Source organism: Acanthochromis polyacanthus, chromosome 18 (assembly GCF_021347895.1).
Source record: "Acanthochromis polyacanthus isolate Apoly-LR-REF ecotype Palm Island chromosome 18, KAUST_Apoly_ChrSc, whole genome shotgun sequence".
NCBI lineage: Eukaryota > Metazoa > Chordata > Actinopteri > Pomacentridae > Acanthochromis > Acanthochromis polyacanthus.
In genome coordinates this window covers 21,608,408-21,628,444 of record NC_067130.1, presented here as the reverse complement: position 1 = coordinate 21,628,444, position 20,037 = coordinate 21,608,408, and the positions used below count along the sequence as shown (strand labels likewise).

At 39.7% G+C, this 20,037-nt stretch overlaps 1 protein-coding gene across 1 annotated transcript; it reads left to right on the top strand.

The window, feature by feature from the left end:
* The first annotated feature begins 418 nt into the window (after positions 1 to 418).
* On the top strand, positions 419 to 18,345 carry brap (BRCA1 associated protein). Its single transcript, XM_022205187.2, has 13 exons — positions 419 to 824; positions 2,716 to 2,877; positions 3,124 to 3,337; positions 3,984 to 4,173; positions 4,677 to 4,790; positions 6,273 to 6,421; positions 6,790 to 6,865; positions 6,954 to 7,092; positions 7,328 to 7,437; positions 7,512 to 7,601; positions 8,562 to 8,665; positions 9,338 to 9,477; positions 15,435 to 18,345. The coding sequence occupies exons 1-13, from the start codon at positions 746 to 748 to the stop codon at positions 15,662 to 15,664; spliced, it is 1,797 nt and encodes a 598-aa protein (XP_022060879.1). The 5' UTR covers positions 419 to 745; the 3' UTR covers positions 15,665 to 18,345.
* The last annotated feature ends 1,692 nt before the right edge of the window (positions 18,346 to 20,037 follow it).

The following is a 20,037-nucleotide window of genomic DNA, read 5'->3' as shown; positions in this document are numbered from 1 at the left end:
CATTTTTATTTTTTTATTATTCTTTTGCATAGGTGTGGCAATAGCCCCATACAAAGCTTTATTAAAGTGGCAATAAATACATGAGGTTTTCACTTGCACTACCAGTCAAACGTTCGGACACACCTTCTCATTTAATGGTTTTTCTTTATTTTCATGACTATTTACATTGTAGATTCTCACTGAAGGCATCAAAACTATGAAGAATGAACCCGCATGTAAACAAAAAAGTATGAAATAAGTCCAAATATGCTATACATATATATAGCTGAGATAGGATGCAGCTCCCATGACCCAACAGAGGATGAAGTGGTGTATAGATCATGGATGGATGGATTTTTTTAGTCTACATCAGTAAGGCTGCAGTTCAAACTTACTTCCAGCCGGTGGCAGCAAAGCGCCTGCGGTTAAATTGTGCTGCTTCATTTTGTGCTATGACGAAGAGCAACATGCGAGAAAACAGCTGTGAACAGCGACTGAGCGGCTAGCTGAAGTTTAGTACAGCTACAGTGCGTTAGCTATCAAAAACAGATTTTATTTTGTATTTATAATCGGAGAAGACAAGGACATCAAGACTAACTTGCTCGTTTTCTAAATGAACTGATACGCATTTGCTTCGGCTGCCTTGCCGGCCTGACGCACTAGTTATATTTCGCCTAGTAGCTTGCTAGTCACACAGCTAGCCGTGTTAGCCGGTTTAGCCAGGTTGTTTTGTTCTCTGTAAAAGTGGCACCTTGTTCTATAACACATGAGTGTGTCGCTGGTCGTTATCCGTCTGGAATTAGCCGATCAGTCACCTTGTCCACAAGGTTTCCAGTACTCCGCTGGTGAGTTCTCAAAACGCTTAAAGTTAGCCAGGCAGCTGCTAGCTTTTGTGTTGTTGTCACAAAGTGCCATTATTGATTGAACTAGCCTAAGTGCTTCAAAATGTAACCTATGTGCATAATGTATGGCCAGAGGCGTTGTAACATTAGAGGCTGAGCCAAGCTGCAAAATCTTTAGATGTAACCTGATAAACCATTTTATGTTATTACAGAGCAAGTGTGAGACACTGCTTTAGGCAAAAGAGTCATCACACTTTCTTGCTATGTTTAGCCCATGTTCCATATTAATATCACAGTAAGTGCAGGATAGCTAGACCAGTTGTTCTCTAAATGTAGGCCTCGATATTATTCTTATTTATGAGGATTTACATCATAAGGCTATAACCATATGTACAAATGAGCTTGTTATTCACTTGATTTCTGGGTATCCTGCCTTTGCTTTGACTGTCAACACCCTTGATTTCAAAGGTACTATGTCAATGAAGTTATTATAGTTTTACAGTGATTAGGGTACCTGGCCATGCCAATAGTCTAGGAGAGGAACTGCAGCTATCAGTGAGGGAACAAAGTCCATCCATCCATTATCCATACACCCCTTAATCCTAATTAGGGTCGTTGGGGGCTGGAGTCGATCCCAGCTGACCTCGGGTGAAGACAGAGGACACCCTGGACAGATCACCAGTCTATCACAGGGCTACATATAGACACAAACACTCACATTCACATTCACACCTATGGGCAATTGAGAATCACCAATTAACCTCAGCATGTTTTTGGACTGTGGGAGGAAGCCCCCGCATCCACAGGGAGAACATGCAAACTCCATGCAGAAAGATCCCAGGCCCAGGCCAGGACCCGAACCGGGGATCTTCTGTGCAGCCCAGAACAAAGTCCCATATCATAGTATCCTATATAACTATACTTGTAAAAACAAATCAGATCTACTGTCTTTGTTGCTAGCAAAAAATCTGTCCAATACCTTATTATAATGTATCTAATCACAGAAAACTACAGTAGCCAACAAAATTGGCTTTATGTTTGCTGCTTGACTACCTGAAGCTGTATATTGTTAAATATTTTTGAGTAGTAGAATAATAGATTTAAAACATGTTGATCATTATCTCATGGGACACCATCAAAATACTAACTGCTCTAAATTTTACTACACAGATGAGAATGTAAAGATGTAATTTGATTCACATGTATATTGTTTATGTAACAATTACCACAAGTTGTGACTGCATAAAGTTGAATAAATAAAGTAATAATCAAAGTATAGCAATTCCAATAAGCAAATATTAGGACCTCTGTAAACAATCTGTGTCATAGAAACAAGCAGTCTATTCAGGACTCAGGAACAACTTGTTCTGCAAAGTCATAATAAAGAATAACTTTTGGGTCAAACACACTGCTTGATCTATATTGTAAACTGCAGCATTTATGACTTGTTAATGGCTTCGTTTGAAATTGAACTAGACATTGATTAATGCTTTAACCCTAGTACACACAACTATGTCACTGCTGTAGATGCCCTGCTATGAGACAGTCTTCACAAAAAAACACATGACAAGACAGAATATTACATTGTATATTTTCACTTTAGCAAGAAGATCAGTCTCTTATTAACAGTAAAATGAATCCCAGTCTTATCGATCAGCTGTGTGATTATTTTCAAGGTCGTTAGCACATGATTAGAATGGTCCAGAGGGTTTTCTTTTTTACTTTTGTAAACAAAAAAAATTTAGATCCGATTATTTTTAAAACACTCAGACCTTGGATGTTGAGGCCGAGTATGTATGGCTCTGATATGGAGATGCTTCAGCTTGTCCATTACAGATCACTGGAACTCTGAGAAAACTTGAAAAATTGACTATTTCTCTGGTCATATGTGCAGTTGAAGGCATGTCAGAGAAGGAGCTGCAGGAGAAAGCTCTGGGTTTAGCCAAACACACGCTGAGCGGAAAGACTGACCTGGAGAGAGCAGCCGTCCTGCACCAGCACATTGGCAGCAGAGCAATGGGGGACATGGTTATAGAAACCTTTGAACCCAGCCCAGGTAAGCACATGCATGTTATTAAGATAAACAAGTTGTTATCCTTTGAGAAAAGTTGCTGTTGGATGTAGCAGCATCCTAACCACAGCTGATGCAGTGTGAAAGTTCATACATTTATTCATCAATAAAGATGTTACCATAATTAATTTATTTGGTGTTTTTTTTAGTGTCTTTTCAAAAATGTGGAATCTACCACTGGCCCTGTGCTTTTAAAGACACTGATGTGACATTACTGTGTTTCCCTTTTAGATAAGGGAGGAGGTGAAGAGTCAAACAGTGAATTTCAGGATGCTAAGACTGAAGCAGAAAGTCAGGAAGGTACAGAGGGTTCCCAGGACAGCAGCACTCCAACATCCACCACTCCAGACTCCCCCTCCAAGCAGCTGCCTGACCAGATCTCCTTCTTCAGCGGGAACCCCTCAGTGGAAATCATCCACGGTATCATGCACCTCTACAAGACCAAGTAAGTCGTGTCTGACATTATTATTCCTTCCGATCCACATGAGCAGTTGGTGTTCATTTATAAAACGCTGCCAGATTGAACCTCGGCAGATACCAGAAAGTAGAGAAGGTGGGGATGGGGGGAGTACATGGCACCTTTAGTGATGCGTTCTGTTTGATTCCTCTGGAGAGCAGATCATATGTCAGATTAAGATTGCCACTAATCAAACATCCCCTTCTGTAATTCCACAAGTAACTTTTGATAACTGGACTAATCAATGCTTGCCTAGTATTGGGTTAGTGTAGCTCTACAGTCTGCATTCTGCTGAAGAAGCACCAGTGTTTTTGTAACCCAGAGACTTGTCAGTTTTAGGAGTTCGTTTTTTTCCTTTTAATGGTACTAATGTAAAATTGATCAGCTCAATAGTTTTAAGTCTACATTCAGATAAAATGCCTTGTGAAAAATAAGGTGTTTAGAGATTGGGAGACAACAGCTGTGATTTCACAATGTCAGAGGTGTAATTAATCAACATTCAGGTAAATATAAATATTAGATAATGTCATAAAAGATGACTGCTTTGGATTGGGACATTCCTTTTATTTGTTGCTCTCGAAGTATTCTGTTTTTTTAATGTGGTATATTTATATTTTATTTTGTCATTTTGAAGCAAAATGACTTCCCTGACTGAAGATGTCAGACGCAGTGCGATGGTGTGCATCCTGACTGTCCCAGCCACCATGACCAGTCATGACCTCATGAAACTCATGGCGCCATTTAATGATGTCATGGAACATATGAAGATCATACGGGACTCCACCCCCAACCAGTACATGGTTCTCATTAAGTTCTGTACACAGGTACGTTCTCTACACAATCCCAGTCATTTGCAAATGAAGCTGGAAATATGTTATTTCTTCATTTTAATGTTATACAATTTTTGACTGAATGCAATACAAAAACCTTGACCTGTCCCTTAAGGGCAATTGAGGGAATGTAGAGCAGTTGGATCAACTAATAAATAGTTGACGGTGCAGGTGGATTGAACATAAACAAGTTTAGTGCCATGTTTATGATGAATTTAATAAAAGGTTGAGAGGTTTGTGCTTCTTTATGTAGTTTAGAAGGAGTATTGTAAAGTGGATGTAAAAAAAATAGCTGAAATAGCCTTGAATTCAGAGTGTATTAAACTTTGTAAAAGCCACTTAATAGTTTCTCTGTCAGCTCATGGCCTGGCTCAAGTTGACATAACAGTAGAGTTTTTGATACTCTAGAAAAGGTGCAGCAGAAAAAAATGTTTCAAATACAACACAGAGTTTGACATTTTATTCACTGTGTGATTTACCTCTGCTGTCTTTTTCAGGCAGATGCAGACAGTTTTTACACAGCCTGTAATGGCCGCCAGTTCAACTCCATAGAAGAAGCGGTGTGCCAACTGGTGTATGTGGAGCGGGCAGAGGTTATAAAGTCTGAAGAGGTAAATTGAACCTCTCATTACTTCATCATTCAGCCTGCAGGAACAGGTTCTCTAACTGAGTAACTAAACAAAAGGCAAAAATGTAGCATTGCACTGCCCTCTGTGTAGCACCTGTGACCTCATCCAGCATCACTGTCGGGCATGATTGTGGTCGTTAACTACACTCAACAGCGATGGTCCTGCAGCACATCGGTACATAAGTGCAGACAGGTAAGAAGTGAAACCACAGGAGGTCAGCGAAGAGTCATAACTGAGGAGTATCTGGAAGCTTCAGATGGGACCTTGCTGTGAAGTAATAGTGAAGCCTGAACATCAGTAAAAGCAAGTGCATTGAATTTAAAGGGAATTTGTTGAAAAATAATGCAAAAACCCTCTTTCTCCTGTACCATTTTCTTTTGAGAACCATCTTAAGCGCCATTGTTTTTTTGGATATCACATGAATATGCGCAGGTTCGTGCTAGTCTGGCCGCATTCAGTTCTTATCATTTCAAACAAGAAAAGCACTCAGAGAGCACAGTACACCGCCAAGCCTGCTCAGTTGTTGAATTGTTTCCAACTGACAGAAACTACCATCCCTAAATACCTGAATATGTAGTGGGTGGCAGGAATTGATGGGACTCAGAAACACCCCCACAATTTAATCAATTGTTCCTTGTGTCATTTCCGATGGATAAGAAGTCCTGACAAGTCCACAGCGGCCGATTTGTAGTAGGATCACAATTGCGTGATCGTCAGTAGACAGATGAAGTAGTGTTCACTTGTTGTCATAGTAACAGTGACGCCATGCTGCTGTCTCACAACAATACAGAAATTTTTCACAAATCCGTGGCTCCACCCTATAAGCTGCATTACTGCCAAAATCTAATCACTTGACTGACCTTCCCGAAAATTTCATTCAAATCCGTTAGTCCGGTTTTGAGTAATGTTGCAAAAAGACAAACAGACAGACAGACAAATAAATGTGCGCTGATCATCACGTAACTCCACCGTGTTCCTTGGCGGAGTAATAACAAGGCTCAACTAATGTATTGTGCTGCAAATGTTTGTATTTTATGTTACGCTAGTAAGGCTAGCAGATGCACTCAGTGCATGCTCACTCTGCTTGGAATAAAAAAATTCAGCTCAGTCAAAAAATTGTAAGCTACTATATCAATGATCAACTAGTCCTTTTTAAAAAAAAATTTAAAGAATGTACAGCTTTGTCCTAGTTAGTTTCCTGCTGATTTCCCACTTTTTTGAGTTTTGTATAAGGGTAAACATTGGACTGTGCTTGAACAAAACAGACTCATGAAGATGTCCCACTGGACTGTGGACGCACTAGTGGTACACTTGGGGTGTATATTAAACAAACATTGCAGCCAGAAAAAAGACAGAAATGAGTGTTTGTTCAGGACTGCAAGCTTTTTACCTGACATCTCTCACAGGTTCCTCCCGTCCCATTCTGTCTCCCCCTCTTTCCTCCACCTCTCTCTCTCTCCTCAGGGGGCCAGCCTACCTGTGATGGAGCTGACCGAACTGCCAAAGTGCACTGTGTGCCTGGAGAGAATGGATGAGTCTGTCAACGGCATCCTCACCACTCTCTGCAACCACAGCTTTCACAGCCAGTGTCTCCAGCGGTGGGAAGATGCCTCGTGAGTTTCGGACACCCACATATCCCTCTGTTTCCTACATACTAAGATATTTTACCATGTTGTCAAGTATTCAGTATCCTTGCTATTTATAATACTTGATATGTGTGGATATCAATAGTATTTTTACCTTAGAAGTAAACAAGATTTTTCTAATCAGTGCCTCTCTGCATGTGTTAGCACAAAGGTAAATAAAAGAACCTTCTCACTAATGGCAGAGTCACATGCTCTCCACCAGATCGTCAGTCCGCTGGTTGTTTCTCCAGTCTTCATGTCATGTGTTGTTTGTTTTCATCCTACTCTTTTCATTTATTTCACAAAGGACCTCTGTACACAGTTGTGACATCAGCTGAATGTCTGCTTGTTTTCAGGTGTCCCGTATGTAGGTACTGTCAAACACCAGAGCCAGTTGAAGAGAACAAATGTTTTGAGTGTGGAGTACAGGAGGTAACTAATATCACTCTCTGTCACAGTATCACTGTATCTCTCATTCTAGTCTTATATTTAACCTTTTTTTTTGCCATTTTCTCTGTAGAACCTGTGGATTTGTTTGATCTGCGGTCACATTGGTTGTGGCCGCTACGTTAGTCGGCATGCCTACAAGCACTTTGAGGAAACACAGCATACTTACGCTATGCAGCTCACCAACCACCGTGTCTGGGACTACGCAGGAGGTACTGAATTTGTGCTGGTGTAAATAGACACCTGTTGCTAGTTGTGGATGGTGACAGTGCATTGCGATGTAAGTTTGTTTGGAGCAAAAATTAGTTTCTGTTAAATCTGCAGTGAAATGGTAAGTCACAAATGAGTAGCTTGAGACCTGGTTAGCATGATGAATCTGCTGCCATAAATAGTTATCAGTTGATTTTCTATTTATCAGTTAATTAACTCCTTTTGCGTGTTGCTTAGATAATTATGTGCATCGGCTCGTGGCCAGTAAGACTGATGGGAAGATGGTGCAGTATGAATGTGAAGGAGACACCTGCCAAGCTGAGAAAATTGATGCACTCCAACTAGAGGTAAGTGTTTTCTTTAGTCAGTTTGTTTGCAAAATGAGTGTAGAAATGTTCTAATAAATTCTCCCTGTGTGCAGTACTCATACCTCCTGACGAGTCAGTTGGAGTCTCAGAGGATTTACTGGGAGAATAAGATTGTTCATCTGGAAAAGGAGACAGCCGAGGAGGTACTGAAGGACACATGAAGTGCTGGCTTTGAAGTCTATGAATAGGTTTAAGTGTGTTTGTTAGCTAATGTGAGACTCTTTGCTCGTAATTACTTCGCCAAGGAACGCGGTGGAGTCATGTGATGATCAGCGTTGGTTTGTCTGTCTGTCTGTCTGTTAGCGACATGACCTAAAAATGGAGAAATGGGTTTGGATAAAATTTTCAGGGAAGGTCAGAAATGACACAAGGACTAGGTGCACAGATAGCTCAGCAGGTTGAGCAGGCGACCTATGAACAGGTACTATAGTCCCTGACACAGTGGCCTGGGTTCGATTCCAGCTCACGGCTCTTCACTGCAGTTCTCCCCCCCCATTCTTCTGTCTGCCTCTCTGTCTACTTACCTATCAAATAAAGTCAACAAAACACCAAAAGATAACTTTTAAAAAAAGAAGAAATGGTGCAAGGACTAAGTAATTAGAGTTTGGCAGTGATGCGGATTGAAGTCTGGATTCACAGATTTGTTAAAAGATTTCTGTATCAATGTGAGATAGCGACACGGTGTCACTGTAACCATGACAACAAGTGAACACTACGTCAGATGCCTGCTGATGATCATATGATTGCATCCTACTACAAAATGACTGCTGCGGACTTATCGGGAAATGATACGAGGAAGAACTGATTAAATTGTGGGAGTGTTTCCAAGTCCCATCAATTCCCGCCGCCCTCTACATATTTAGGTCATGTGATTCGGTATCCGTACATAACATACACATGCAGATCACACGCATATGCTCAGCGCAAGGTCATTTTGTTTATGAGTACATCTATATTAAATGGACACATTTTATGTTGCCGTGATTTCTGATCATCAATAACTGCCGTATGGGGGAATGAACAGCCTCGGCAGAGTACTGCGCTCTCAGAGTGTTTTTCTATCTGTGCTTGTATAACGTCCTGTCTATATGTCCGTCTTTCAGATTAACAACATGAAGGCAAAATTTAAAGAGACGCTGGAGCGCTGTGACAACTTGGAGCAACGACTGGGAGAAATAACCAAAGACAAGCAAAGCATGGAGAAAAAGTAGGTGTTCAGTCACACATATTGTGGACTCCTCAGTTCAACTACAGTAGTTTGGTGTATCAGTTTTTGGCGTCTCTGAAGTTATGTACTTCATCTGTTTATATACATATCACCTTTGGTACTCTAAATTCAGCTCAAAATGCTTTACTAAAGAAAACAACTAGAATGTTTTAGTACATGGTCAAAGAGGAGTTGAGCAATAATCAAGGTGCAATCAAGAACACACCTATTTTCCCAAAAATAGCTCAGGTTTTTTCCCCTTCAAATTCAACCAGATCTGACATCCTGAAGTAGTAACTGGGACAGTAAAGCAAGTGGGGTTTGAAAAATATATTTTAAGTTCTGTAGTGCCACAGTGCATCCTTTTCCTTGCAGACATTTGATATGTCATGACAGAACAAGTTCTGCTGTAACTAAAATAAACAATAATTAGGTTTGTTGGTCTTGATTTTTACATGCTGACTCACATTATTATTGTTATGGCTTTTCCTGCTATGTCAAGGGAAATAAGTTAAATAAAGAAAAACTATGGTTTATTATAATTTGGCTCCTGTGGTATGAAGTAAGTAATGAAACGATAAATACTAATGTATTTTAAGGCTCTACATGAAAGAGACTACAGGAGTTGTTTTTGTAGTGAAGTCAGTGACATGCAGCACCACTGTATTTCAGGTGCACTCAGTTGAACAGTCGAGTGCTGAAGCTGAGCCAGGAGCTGAAGGAGGAGCAGGAGATGAACCGCTGTCTGAGAGCCAATCAGATGGAGCTGCAGTCACAACTGACAGAGGAGGAACGCAAAGGAAAGGAAAATGGTGAGTGAAGAGGGGAGAGAGAGTTTGTGATCAAACTATCCCAACATGGTTTCTAAATTTTCCAGAGTCTTCAAATGATTTTCCAAGTGCCATCACAGCAAATATAATACAAAAATTGGATCACGTTGTTATCACAGTGAAAGGTGGGGAAAGCACAACCTGGACTGAACTGGCTTTACAAACAGATTTGATTGAAAGGATGTTGATTCGTTAGTGAAGGAAAACTATGGCAACAAAATGTTTTGTTTATCAGCTGTCCAGAGTCAGCATCAATCCATCCATTATCTATACACCACTTAATCCTCTGTAGGGTCACGGGGGGCTGGAGTCTATCCCAGCCAACTCAGGGTTCACTTTGGACAGGTCACCAGTCATCACAGAGCTACACATAGAGACAGACAACCAAGCACACTCACATTCACACCTACGGGCAGTTTAGAATGACCAGTTAACCTCAGCATGTTTTTGGACTGTGTACCTGGAGAAAACCCACATATGCACAGGGAGAACATGCAGATTCAACATAGACAGACTCCAGGACATAAAATGGGGATCTTCTTCCTGTAAGGCGATGGTGCTAACAACCAAGCCAACATGCTGGCCCAGAGTCAGCGTGACCCTTTTAATTGTTTTACTGGGAATTACGAAAGCACTACCAGTACACTCAAGCATACACAGGAATGTTAAAGAGTGGACCGTCTTCATTCACAAATAAGTTTTGGTTGAATACAAATACCAGTTTGCTGAGAGCACTTTAACTTAATGACGAGCTGTCTGTCATAAACTTTCTCCCAGAATTAACATGAAATTGTTCTATTAGCCTCTTGAACTCCAGACTGCTCCTTCTGGCAGGTTTAAAAATCACCAGTGACACTATGCATCAGTCAGAAACTGTCACAATTAAACCAATCTAAGCCTAAAATTGGGCTATTTCATCAAAATCACTTCATTCTACAGGTTTGTTTCAAATTTGACCAAAGACATCCAGTCTGTATTAACCATATTCTCCAAAATAAAAACAAATTTAGAGTTTTTTTAAAAAAAAATTCCATGCTCCTCAGCACAACCAGTAAGTCATTACTGACCCACCTGAGACCAACAGCCAGGTGAACAAAATTCTGTGCTTTTTCATCTGGACTGCAGGTTATTTTTACGCAGAAACAAATTAGAGACAGAAAAGTAAAATACACTGGATAAATAAAATGGATTGATGCAACATGGTTCAAATACACTACATAGAGGAGCTAGTTGTTAGAAGACACGTTGAGCACGGTGAAATATTTGTCCAGAGCTGATGTGCAGTGTCATGTGAAAAACACTGAGTTTGTGAAGGTTGTAATAATATCTATATCTAATATCTCTCGTAGGTTTTAGCTATTTTTCCAGTATTGCTAACACCTGTACACACATGGAAAAATGTTGAAGACATTGATTCTGTTATTTTTTTAGTTTTTGGATATTTTGAATATTCAAAGAAATTCAGCTTTCTTTTTCTAAAATTTTGATTTATGGCTGTAAAACCATGTCCTACTGAGTTATCTCTAGTGATATGTATGGTTGTGCTGTTTCCATAGAGGTGCAGGGCTTTACACACGTGGACAAAATTGTTGGTACCCCTCAGTTAAAGAAGGAAAAACCCACAATTCTCACTGAAATCACTTGAAACTCACAAAAGTAACAATAAATAAAAATTTATTGAAAATTAAATAATCAAAAACAGCCATTACTTTTGAATTGTTGATTAACATAATTATTTAAAAAAACAAACTAATGAAATAGGGCTGGACAAAAATGATGGTACCCATAACTTAATATTTTGTTGCACAACCTTTTGAGGCAATCACTGCAATTAAACGATTTCTGTATTTGTCAATGAGCGTTCTGCAGCTGTCAACAGGTATTTTGGCCCACTCCTCATGAGCAAACAGCTCCAGTTGTCTCAGGTTTGATGGGTGTCTTCTCCAAATGGCATGTTTCAGCTCCTTCCACATATGTTCAATGGGATTCAGATCTGGGCTCATAGAAGGCCACTTTAGAATAGTCCAACGCTTTTCTCTCAGCCATTCTTGGGTGTTTTTGGCTGTGTGTTTTGGATCGTTGTCCTGTTGGAAGACCCATGACCTGCGACTGAGACCAAGCTTTCTGACACTAGGCAGCACATTTCTCTCCAGAATGCCTTGATAGTCTTCAGATTTCATCGTACCTTGCACACTTTCAAGACACCCTGTGCCAGATGCAGCAAAGCAGCCCCAAAACATTACTGAGCCTCCTCCATGTTTCACCGTAGGGACAGTGTTCTTTTCTTCGTATGCTTGGTTTTTGAGCCTATGAACATAGAGTTGATGTGCCTTACCAAAAAGCTCCAGTTTGGTCTCATCTGTCCAAAGGACATTCTCCCAGAAGCTTTGTGGCTTGTCAACATGCATTTTTGCAAATTCCAGTCTGGCTTTTTTATGACTTTTTTTCAGCAGTGGTGTCCTCCTTGGTCGTCTCCCATGAAGTCCACTTTGGCTCAAACAACGACGAATGGTGCGATCTGACACTGATGTACCTTGGCCTTGGAGTTCACCTTTAATTTCTTTGGAGGTTGCTCTGGGCTCTTTGGATACAATTCCAACGATCCGTCTCTTCAATTTGTCATCAATTTTCCTCTTGCGGCCACGTCCAGGGAGGTTGGCTACTGTCCCGTGGGTCTTGAACTTCTGAATAATATGAGCCACTGTTGTCACAGGAACTTCAAGCTGTTTAGAGATGGTCTTATAGCCTTTACCTTTAAGATGTTTGTCTATCATTTTTTTTCGGATGTCCTGGGACAATTCTCTCCTTCGCTTTCTGTTGTCCATGTTCAGTGTGGTACACACCTTTTCACCAAACAGCAGGGTGACTACTTGTCTCCCTTTAAATAGGCAGACTGACTGATTATGAGTTTGGAAACACCTGTGATGTCAATTAAATGACACACCTGAGTTAATCATGTCACTCTGGTCAAATAGTTTTCAATCTTTTATAGAGGTACCATCATTTTTGTCCAGGCCTGTTTCATTAGTTTGTTTTTTTTAAATAATTATGTTAATCAACAATTCAAAAGTAATGGCTGTTTTTGATTATTTAATTTTCAATAAATTTTTATTTATTGTTACTTTTGTGAGTTTCAAGTGATTTCAGTGAGAATTGTGGGTTTTTCCTTCTTTAACTGAGGGGTACCAACAATTTTGTCCACGTGTGTATATCGCAGTGACGCCAAAGACAAAAAAAAAAAAAAAAAAGCCCAAAAAGTGTTTGGAGTTCAGAGGGTTAATCTGCAACCAGCTAAAATGAGAACCTGCTACTGCAGTGTTTGTTTATTACTTTTTGCAAATAAAGGAAAGGACCAATATCATATTTGTCAGCATTTTGACATCTGCTGTATGTGAACTTAGTTGTACAGGTGTGACTTCTTGATTTTTGAGTTGTAAAGGGGAACAAAAGGCAGTAGATTTAGATAATTAATCTGGTTTGTTTTACTCGTTACGGAGCCATTGTTAGCTCATCTGCTGCTGGTTCCAAATCATCGTCTTTCTATAAGTTATTGCTCCAGACACAAGTATGTAAAGACTCCAGAGTGACAGGAAAATGCTGTGGAGGAATGACTAACAGGATTGTATAAAATGTTCAAATATGGTTATACACACACTGAGAAAAGCTCATACAAGCTTGAAGCAAGACAAGTTATTTTTGTTATTGCACCTGCAGGCAAATAAATACTTCCTCTTTACACAGTTATATTTGCAAATCACAAACAAATTGCTGCTACACGTGAAGCTGATGGTGTAGATGAGTGTAGTTTCACTGTGAAGGTGGACAGGAGTTGCATAAGTAAGGACACTAAGCAGGCGGACAAAGTGAAAGGCTAAACTAAGTCTTCCTGTAAATCATCTCGTACAAATCCTCACTGATTTAAAAAATAAATAAAAATCATAATCCTGTTTACTGCCGTAAAAGAGGTATTTTACAAACCTTCCCAAGTAACTGTGCACTTTTTTTATTATTATAGGAACACCAGCTTGCCCTGTGTACAGAGTGACATTTAGCACTTAAAGGATTTCGTCACTACTTTGCCTGAGGGTAACGTAAATGTGAGGTTAGAAGTCTGAATGGAAATTTTACATCCACAGTTTGGGCATACCTGTATTTTTACTTTGGCATTTAGCTCTGAGGATGAGGAATGTTTAAACAAATGTCGAATAGTGCATGTCCTCTCTGTTTATGCGAAAGGAAAATACACTTTCTGCCATTTGACTTGTTTTGATGAGTTTAAAATATAGTCTTTGCAATATATCTGCTACTCAGTTGGAGTCAAATAAGAATATAGTAACCATGGTTGTCCAGTTCATGTGTAGTAACATGATTTTAGTCAGTTCAGTGAGGGCATGTTTTGGAGGGATACACTCATTTGAGTCTTGCTAGCTCCCTCAGTTAGGTGACTCAAACTAAACGGACACCTGTGTAAACGTATTCATGGTGTTTCTGAGGTGTTGCACTGGAAAGACAATGCTGAGAGAGTTGATGTATTAAAAGGTGTATAAGTGATAACAGTATCCAGATACCCATTAAAATTTCACATCAATATTTTCTCTTCTATTTTTCATTTCTTTGTCAGTATTTTCAGTTCTGGGGTCGTGATGGGAACTTGTCTAATGAAGTGCTCACCTTCAGAGAGCTAAAGTGAATGCTGGGCTCAAATACAACTTTAAATGAATGAAAATGTGGCTCCATAAATGCTGAATGTGTTCAAATGAAACAGTTTTCTGACATTTCAACTTAAAAGGTGATGATCTGCAGCGGTGTGTTTACAGGTGCTGGTCCCCTTGTGTCTGAAGGGCCCATAAATTTGTGAAAATGAGCCCTCAGTGAGGAAAAATGTGACAGGAGCAAAAACGATGCCTAGAAACTGCTTGGCGTTTAGAAGGTTAAAAAAAATTGTCATGGAAGTAGTTCCTACAGGATGGTGATCTGTAGGTGCTGCTTGAACACAAAAGGAGCTTCTAAATTCTCCAGAAATTCAGTTTCCAGCTGCTTTGCTCGGCACACTTCAGGGATAATGACATGACATGGTATTATAGCTCAATCTGTAACTGCTAAATCTGCTATATTCTGTAAAAACTCAGATGTCACAGCGTTCCAAAAACATACCTACCCTTTTCTGTGTTCCATAAGAGAATAAATGCAACCACACGATACAGGATGTAGAAACTTGCCTGGGGACCAGACAGCCTTTATATTGTGTATTACAAATACACATAAAGTCAGTCTGGAACTGCTCCATTGAACCAAATCTAGCCCAGAGGCGGGACTACTGATCACAGCTTGAATTGGAGAGAGCCAATCAGCGTAACACATGTGTGACGCAATCACTAAGCGACCTAACAATTGCCTTTCCGCCATGATGTTTTGTAGTTTTAACAGCTTCCTTCGCCGTACAGGGGTCCTGAGGAAAATCTAAGCTCTCCCTTTCAACAGTGGAGGGCAGCATTACGCATTCTATCGTACAGCCTGCCGGAATTAAAAATACATCCTTTTTAAAAAGAAAAGCTTTAAGAGCTGCTTCTTGTTGAGGTTTTAAGGACAAATTCAGCCCGTGCAAAACAGAGGAAAGCGCACGAGAGAAACCTCGCTCTGTTGCGGTCGCATCGTTAACTCCCGCCTCTGGTGCTCTGATTGGTTCGGTCTGATCTGCTCGGAGCTTGAAAACCTGTCAAAATGTGTCAATGGAGGAGGGCTAGACCGTATTCCCGTATATCCCTTATAACGGGAATACAGTCTAGCTAAGCTAGGCTATGTAGAAACCATGAGCTGGCCTTAAATTTGAAAAGAAAAAAAAAAAAGTTATATCGTATTTAAGTTGTAGTGCACTGATGGTGTGTCTATTCTTACAGTATATTTAGCATCTGTTTTATTGTCTGCCGTTCCTTCTGAAGGAGACCGTAAGGACGTGACGATATCAGAGCTGCAGGAGCAGCTCAGAGATGTGATGTTTTACCTGGAGACCCAGCAGCAGATCGAACACCTGCCTCCGGAGGCTCGCAGTGAAATCCAGGAGGGACAGATCAACATCCCAGCCGGTCCGCCAGACAGCGGTCTGGGCTCAGCGGGGGCGGGCCCCTCCTCCAGCAGGGGCAGAAGAGGCCGGGGCAGGAAGAGAAAGTAGGGCAGAAACTGTACAGCAGCCCCTCAGGGTGGACATGTTTACGACTGTACTTTTGTTAACGTATCCACATGGTTGTGGCTCCTCAGAAAGCACTCAGACAGGACGACTTCATGAAGAAAGAGTAAATAGTGAGATATTTATCTGCACAACTTCCCACTCCTGCAAGAAGAAAAGTGGAGCATGTGGGAAGATCGCTCAGTCATTTTAGACATCAGTGATGTGATGTATGTACATTCTGCTGTTTTCAAACCCTAAGAGTATCTATTTTGATCATAATCAGTATTTATTTGATCAAAAATATGTTTCTTTGTTTCGTACCATGTAATCTTATCAAAGTTTGGCATTTCTTTCAAATATAAAGCTGAGAGCTGAGTAAAGATAACTTCCACATCAATGTTTGCTTTGTGTAAAGGAAAATAATGACCGCCTCTTTTCATTGTTAGACTTTTTTTTGTCTTTTCTTGACTAAAGTTGAACATAATTTTTCAGTTGTTTCCAAAGACAGACAGAAGAAAGAGAGAGATTCTGAGCTGCTGTTGTCTTTTCTCAACAGTGCAGTTTATTGGTGTTGAAATTCCACGGACAGGAGTCAGAGCTTCCCCAGCTTTATGTACGGAGCACGAGGCATGTTTTCACTGTGTAGGTCAGTGATTCCCAACCAGAAGTGTGAGTACTGCTATACCAGGAAGAAAGAGAGAGTAGTTCAGCTAAAGTGAAAATATACTATATATATATATTTTTTTTTTTTTTACTTTTCACAGTACCCAATAAACCATCATTGCAAAGGAGACTTGCCCCCACCTCACCACCAACCCAAGTACTGTATTTGTGCAATTTTGAGATACTCCATTTTTTCTTATACTCATTACATTTCACATAGAAGAATACTTTGTACTGTACAGTAATGCTTTATTTTACAAGTCTAATATTTTTCAGCTAATTTTGTAAAATAAAAAAAAACTTGCTGTATGTTTCCAAGAAAGTCATTCACAATTTGGTGTTAATTATACAGACCACCAAAAGTGCTTTTCACTCACTTTTTTTTGACCATACTGACTATCAAAATTAGACTAGAATGAGTGGGTACTCAGCGTTTTTCTTGTGTTTTGCAAAGAGAGTTTAGCCAGCACCAAAATAAAAATGTTTTTTTTAAATCCATTTTCATTAATTGGATTTTCTTTACTTTCCCCTCTCTACCTTTAATAGTCCCCACAGGGGAAATTCTGTTTTTCTCATATCCTCCTAACTGGGGGGTCAGGGTGCAGAGTCAACCATGGTACGACTCCCTTGGAGTAGGAAGAAGGATTAAGGGTTTTGCTCAAGGGCCTTACAGTGGCCACATCGGGGTTTGAGTCTCTGACCTTCGGATCAGTTTTCCAGAACTTAACCGCTGCACCACCACCACTGCCCCTTTTTTATTAAATGTTCAGAAAAAAACAAAAATGCATAGATTTCTGTCAAATAAGGCGATGCAGACATATTGTCTTTCTTGTATGCAGACTGATTGTGCTTCCTGTTGTGCATTGTCGCCTCTCAAAGGTGCATTTTGAGCAGAAAAACCCAGAACACTCTACAAATGAACACTTACTCCTTTTACCTTATAGTTATTACCAGACCATTGAGAACTTTGCTGTAATTCTTTCCAAATTTTACTGTGAAAATTTCCACCAAAATAGCTGGAAAAAAATTTTGTAAAATTAGGAGTTGCACACTCCGCCACTTTTTTTGACAGCTGTAGTTTCTTTACATACAAAACATACATTAATCTTCTAGAATATGATTGATACGTATAATTAGAACTGTTGCAATTAGCTGATTAATCGGTTAGTCGAGGTTTAAAGGCTGTTTTCGATTTAGAAACGCAAATACAGTTGTTTAAGGTTCACAAAATGCAGCTGGCTGCCGTAGTTTTTCATTTGCCTGCGATTGTACATCATGAATGTCACATGCATTGAGAGTGGGCCTTTAGGTTTTAAGAAATTATGGAGCACTTTTAATATTCCTGATTATTAGTTAGCCCCGTGAACCTCAAGCGCTCTGCTCCTATCACATTTTCACTCAGCCAGTGTCTTTTGTGGAGTATAAAAAAAATGTAGTGCCATTAATCATAAATGAGAAAAACAAAAGTTACGCTCCTTTGATTACTTGTATTACAAAAACAGGAATCAACATATACAAAATATTGTTTTTCAGTTCTTTATTTTCAAAGGATAACAATATACATTTCAAGTACATTCAAACTAGCTTTTCATAAATATTTAGCATATAGAGCATAATTTGAATCTCATTTCTTCTCTTTATCCTTTTTTTTATGGTATAGTTTCAAAATCCAACACATTTTTAAGGGTCCAGTGGTGTTACCAACACTAGAAAAGCTGTACAGACTCAGTGTTTTTCACACGATTGTGCACATGTAGTCTAGAAAGATGTTTCACCATGCTGGATGTATGCTCCAACAGGTTGTGAATCTGTATACTGTTTTTGATCTATGCTTTTCAAATCTGTCCTGTGTTTCAGAGTTTGGAGAGTTCATTTTTAAAAATCTACAGTTTAAACAGTTATAAAAACAACCACTAGTTGGAGCCCCTGTTGTTATTATGGTTATAAAAATATGATTAAATCCACTTGACCAGCTGCAACATGCTGACACATCAATATGAATAAATGAAGGTATAATCTGACATCCTGGAAGGTGCTGTTATGTTTTGCTAAAGTCCTTTTTGTATCCTCTGTTGTCACATTTAAGTAACATTTACGTGCTTCTGCCATCACTATCAACAAGTCGCCTAAAAGGTTGGGAACCACTGATCTGAGTGTTCTCTGACATGCAGTGCTAGAAGTGTGAGTCTGTACATCTGTCCTGTTTACACAGCACTGATCACAGAGCTTATTGTGGAAACATTAGCAGGACCTGTCCTCGTAAAGCTACGACCCTGAAAAGGTGTCGGTGTGCAAATGAGGAAACAACTGAGGCGATGAAGTGTTTCAAGAAGGATTTTTGTTTGATTCAGTGCTTAGTTTAAAGAGTATAACTTGCAGAATGTTCATGTTAAAGCTTTAGATTGATTCAAAACGCCTTAAGTAAGAGCAGTGATGTAGAAAGCACACTTGTGTTTTTAGTTATTTATGCTTACTTGTATTAACAGTATGCTCATTAGACATTTGTACTCAAGTAGACAAAGATCATTTCTGTGCAAGAATTTGTTTTTGTCGTACATGAGAGCCAGTAAAGGAATAGTTCGCCATGAATAATACCACTCCCATATCTCGTATGGGAAATGCAAGATACGAAGCGCAGTCAAAAAATAAATAAGAAATGTACCAAATTTGAATTTGGCCACCATCCTCAACAAAGATGAAAGGCGATACTCTGCTAGCAGGGCGCCTGTAACACTCCGGGAAGGTGACAACCTGTAAATGTGGTGAGCACCATCTACAATGAGCACTGAGTTGTTTCAAAACAGTCACCCTGCAACTTCAGTTTCCTTTTGGGGAAGAGAAGGAAGTCACAGGGAGATAAATCTAGCGAATAGTGCAGGTGAAAAGTCACTATTGTGATGTTGTGGTTAACCCATGTTTAATCACTTCTTCAGGCACCTCAGGACATTAGAGCAGAACTCTGCTTTGACAGTCCAACCCTGAGAGATAAATTCACAGTATAGAAACATGTAAATGTTGATGAAAAACAACTGTGCTCTTGACCAGATGTTTCTTTTTCATTCTTGGAAACTACAACTCTTTCACTGTGAGAATTGCTCTTTTTTACTTGGTGGTAGCCACAGACCCCCTCTTCTAACAGTCTACCGGCTGCAGCTTCATATTTACCGTACAGACATGAAAGTGGTATTCATCTACTCAGCTCACTTTCAGCAAAAATATTAACAACTACATTTCCCAAGTTACTTCATTAACAGGGAAAACAGAGCTGGGATTTCCATCATGTTTTCAGAGACAGAACTGATTTGTGTTTTTTAGCCTCTTCTGTGCTGTTACATTAATTAAACAGGATGTGGCTTTTGATAAACATCTTAACTTGCCAGCACAATTTCAGTTCAAGAAAACTTTGCTCTGAATGCATCCTTTGTCATAAAAGCCACATTTCCATTTTGTGGTCGTTGGGTCTAAAATTGTGCACCGATGTTCAGTAAAATGTGTTTAAAAGTTGCATTGAATCACTAATGGCTTCTCACTGTTCTGAAGAAGCAATGAACTGAAACAGATACTTGTCAGATGGGAAGCAACACGGACACACGTGCTTAAAATAAACTTTCTGCACAAGTAAAAATCTGTTGCAGCAATCTGCCCTGAGAAAAATGCTGTGGTATCTGACTAATCCCCCCATGTCCTACTACTACATTAACAGTTTACTCACA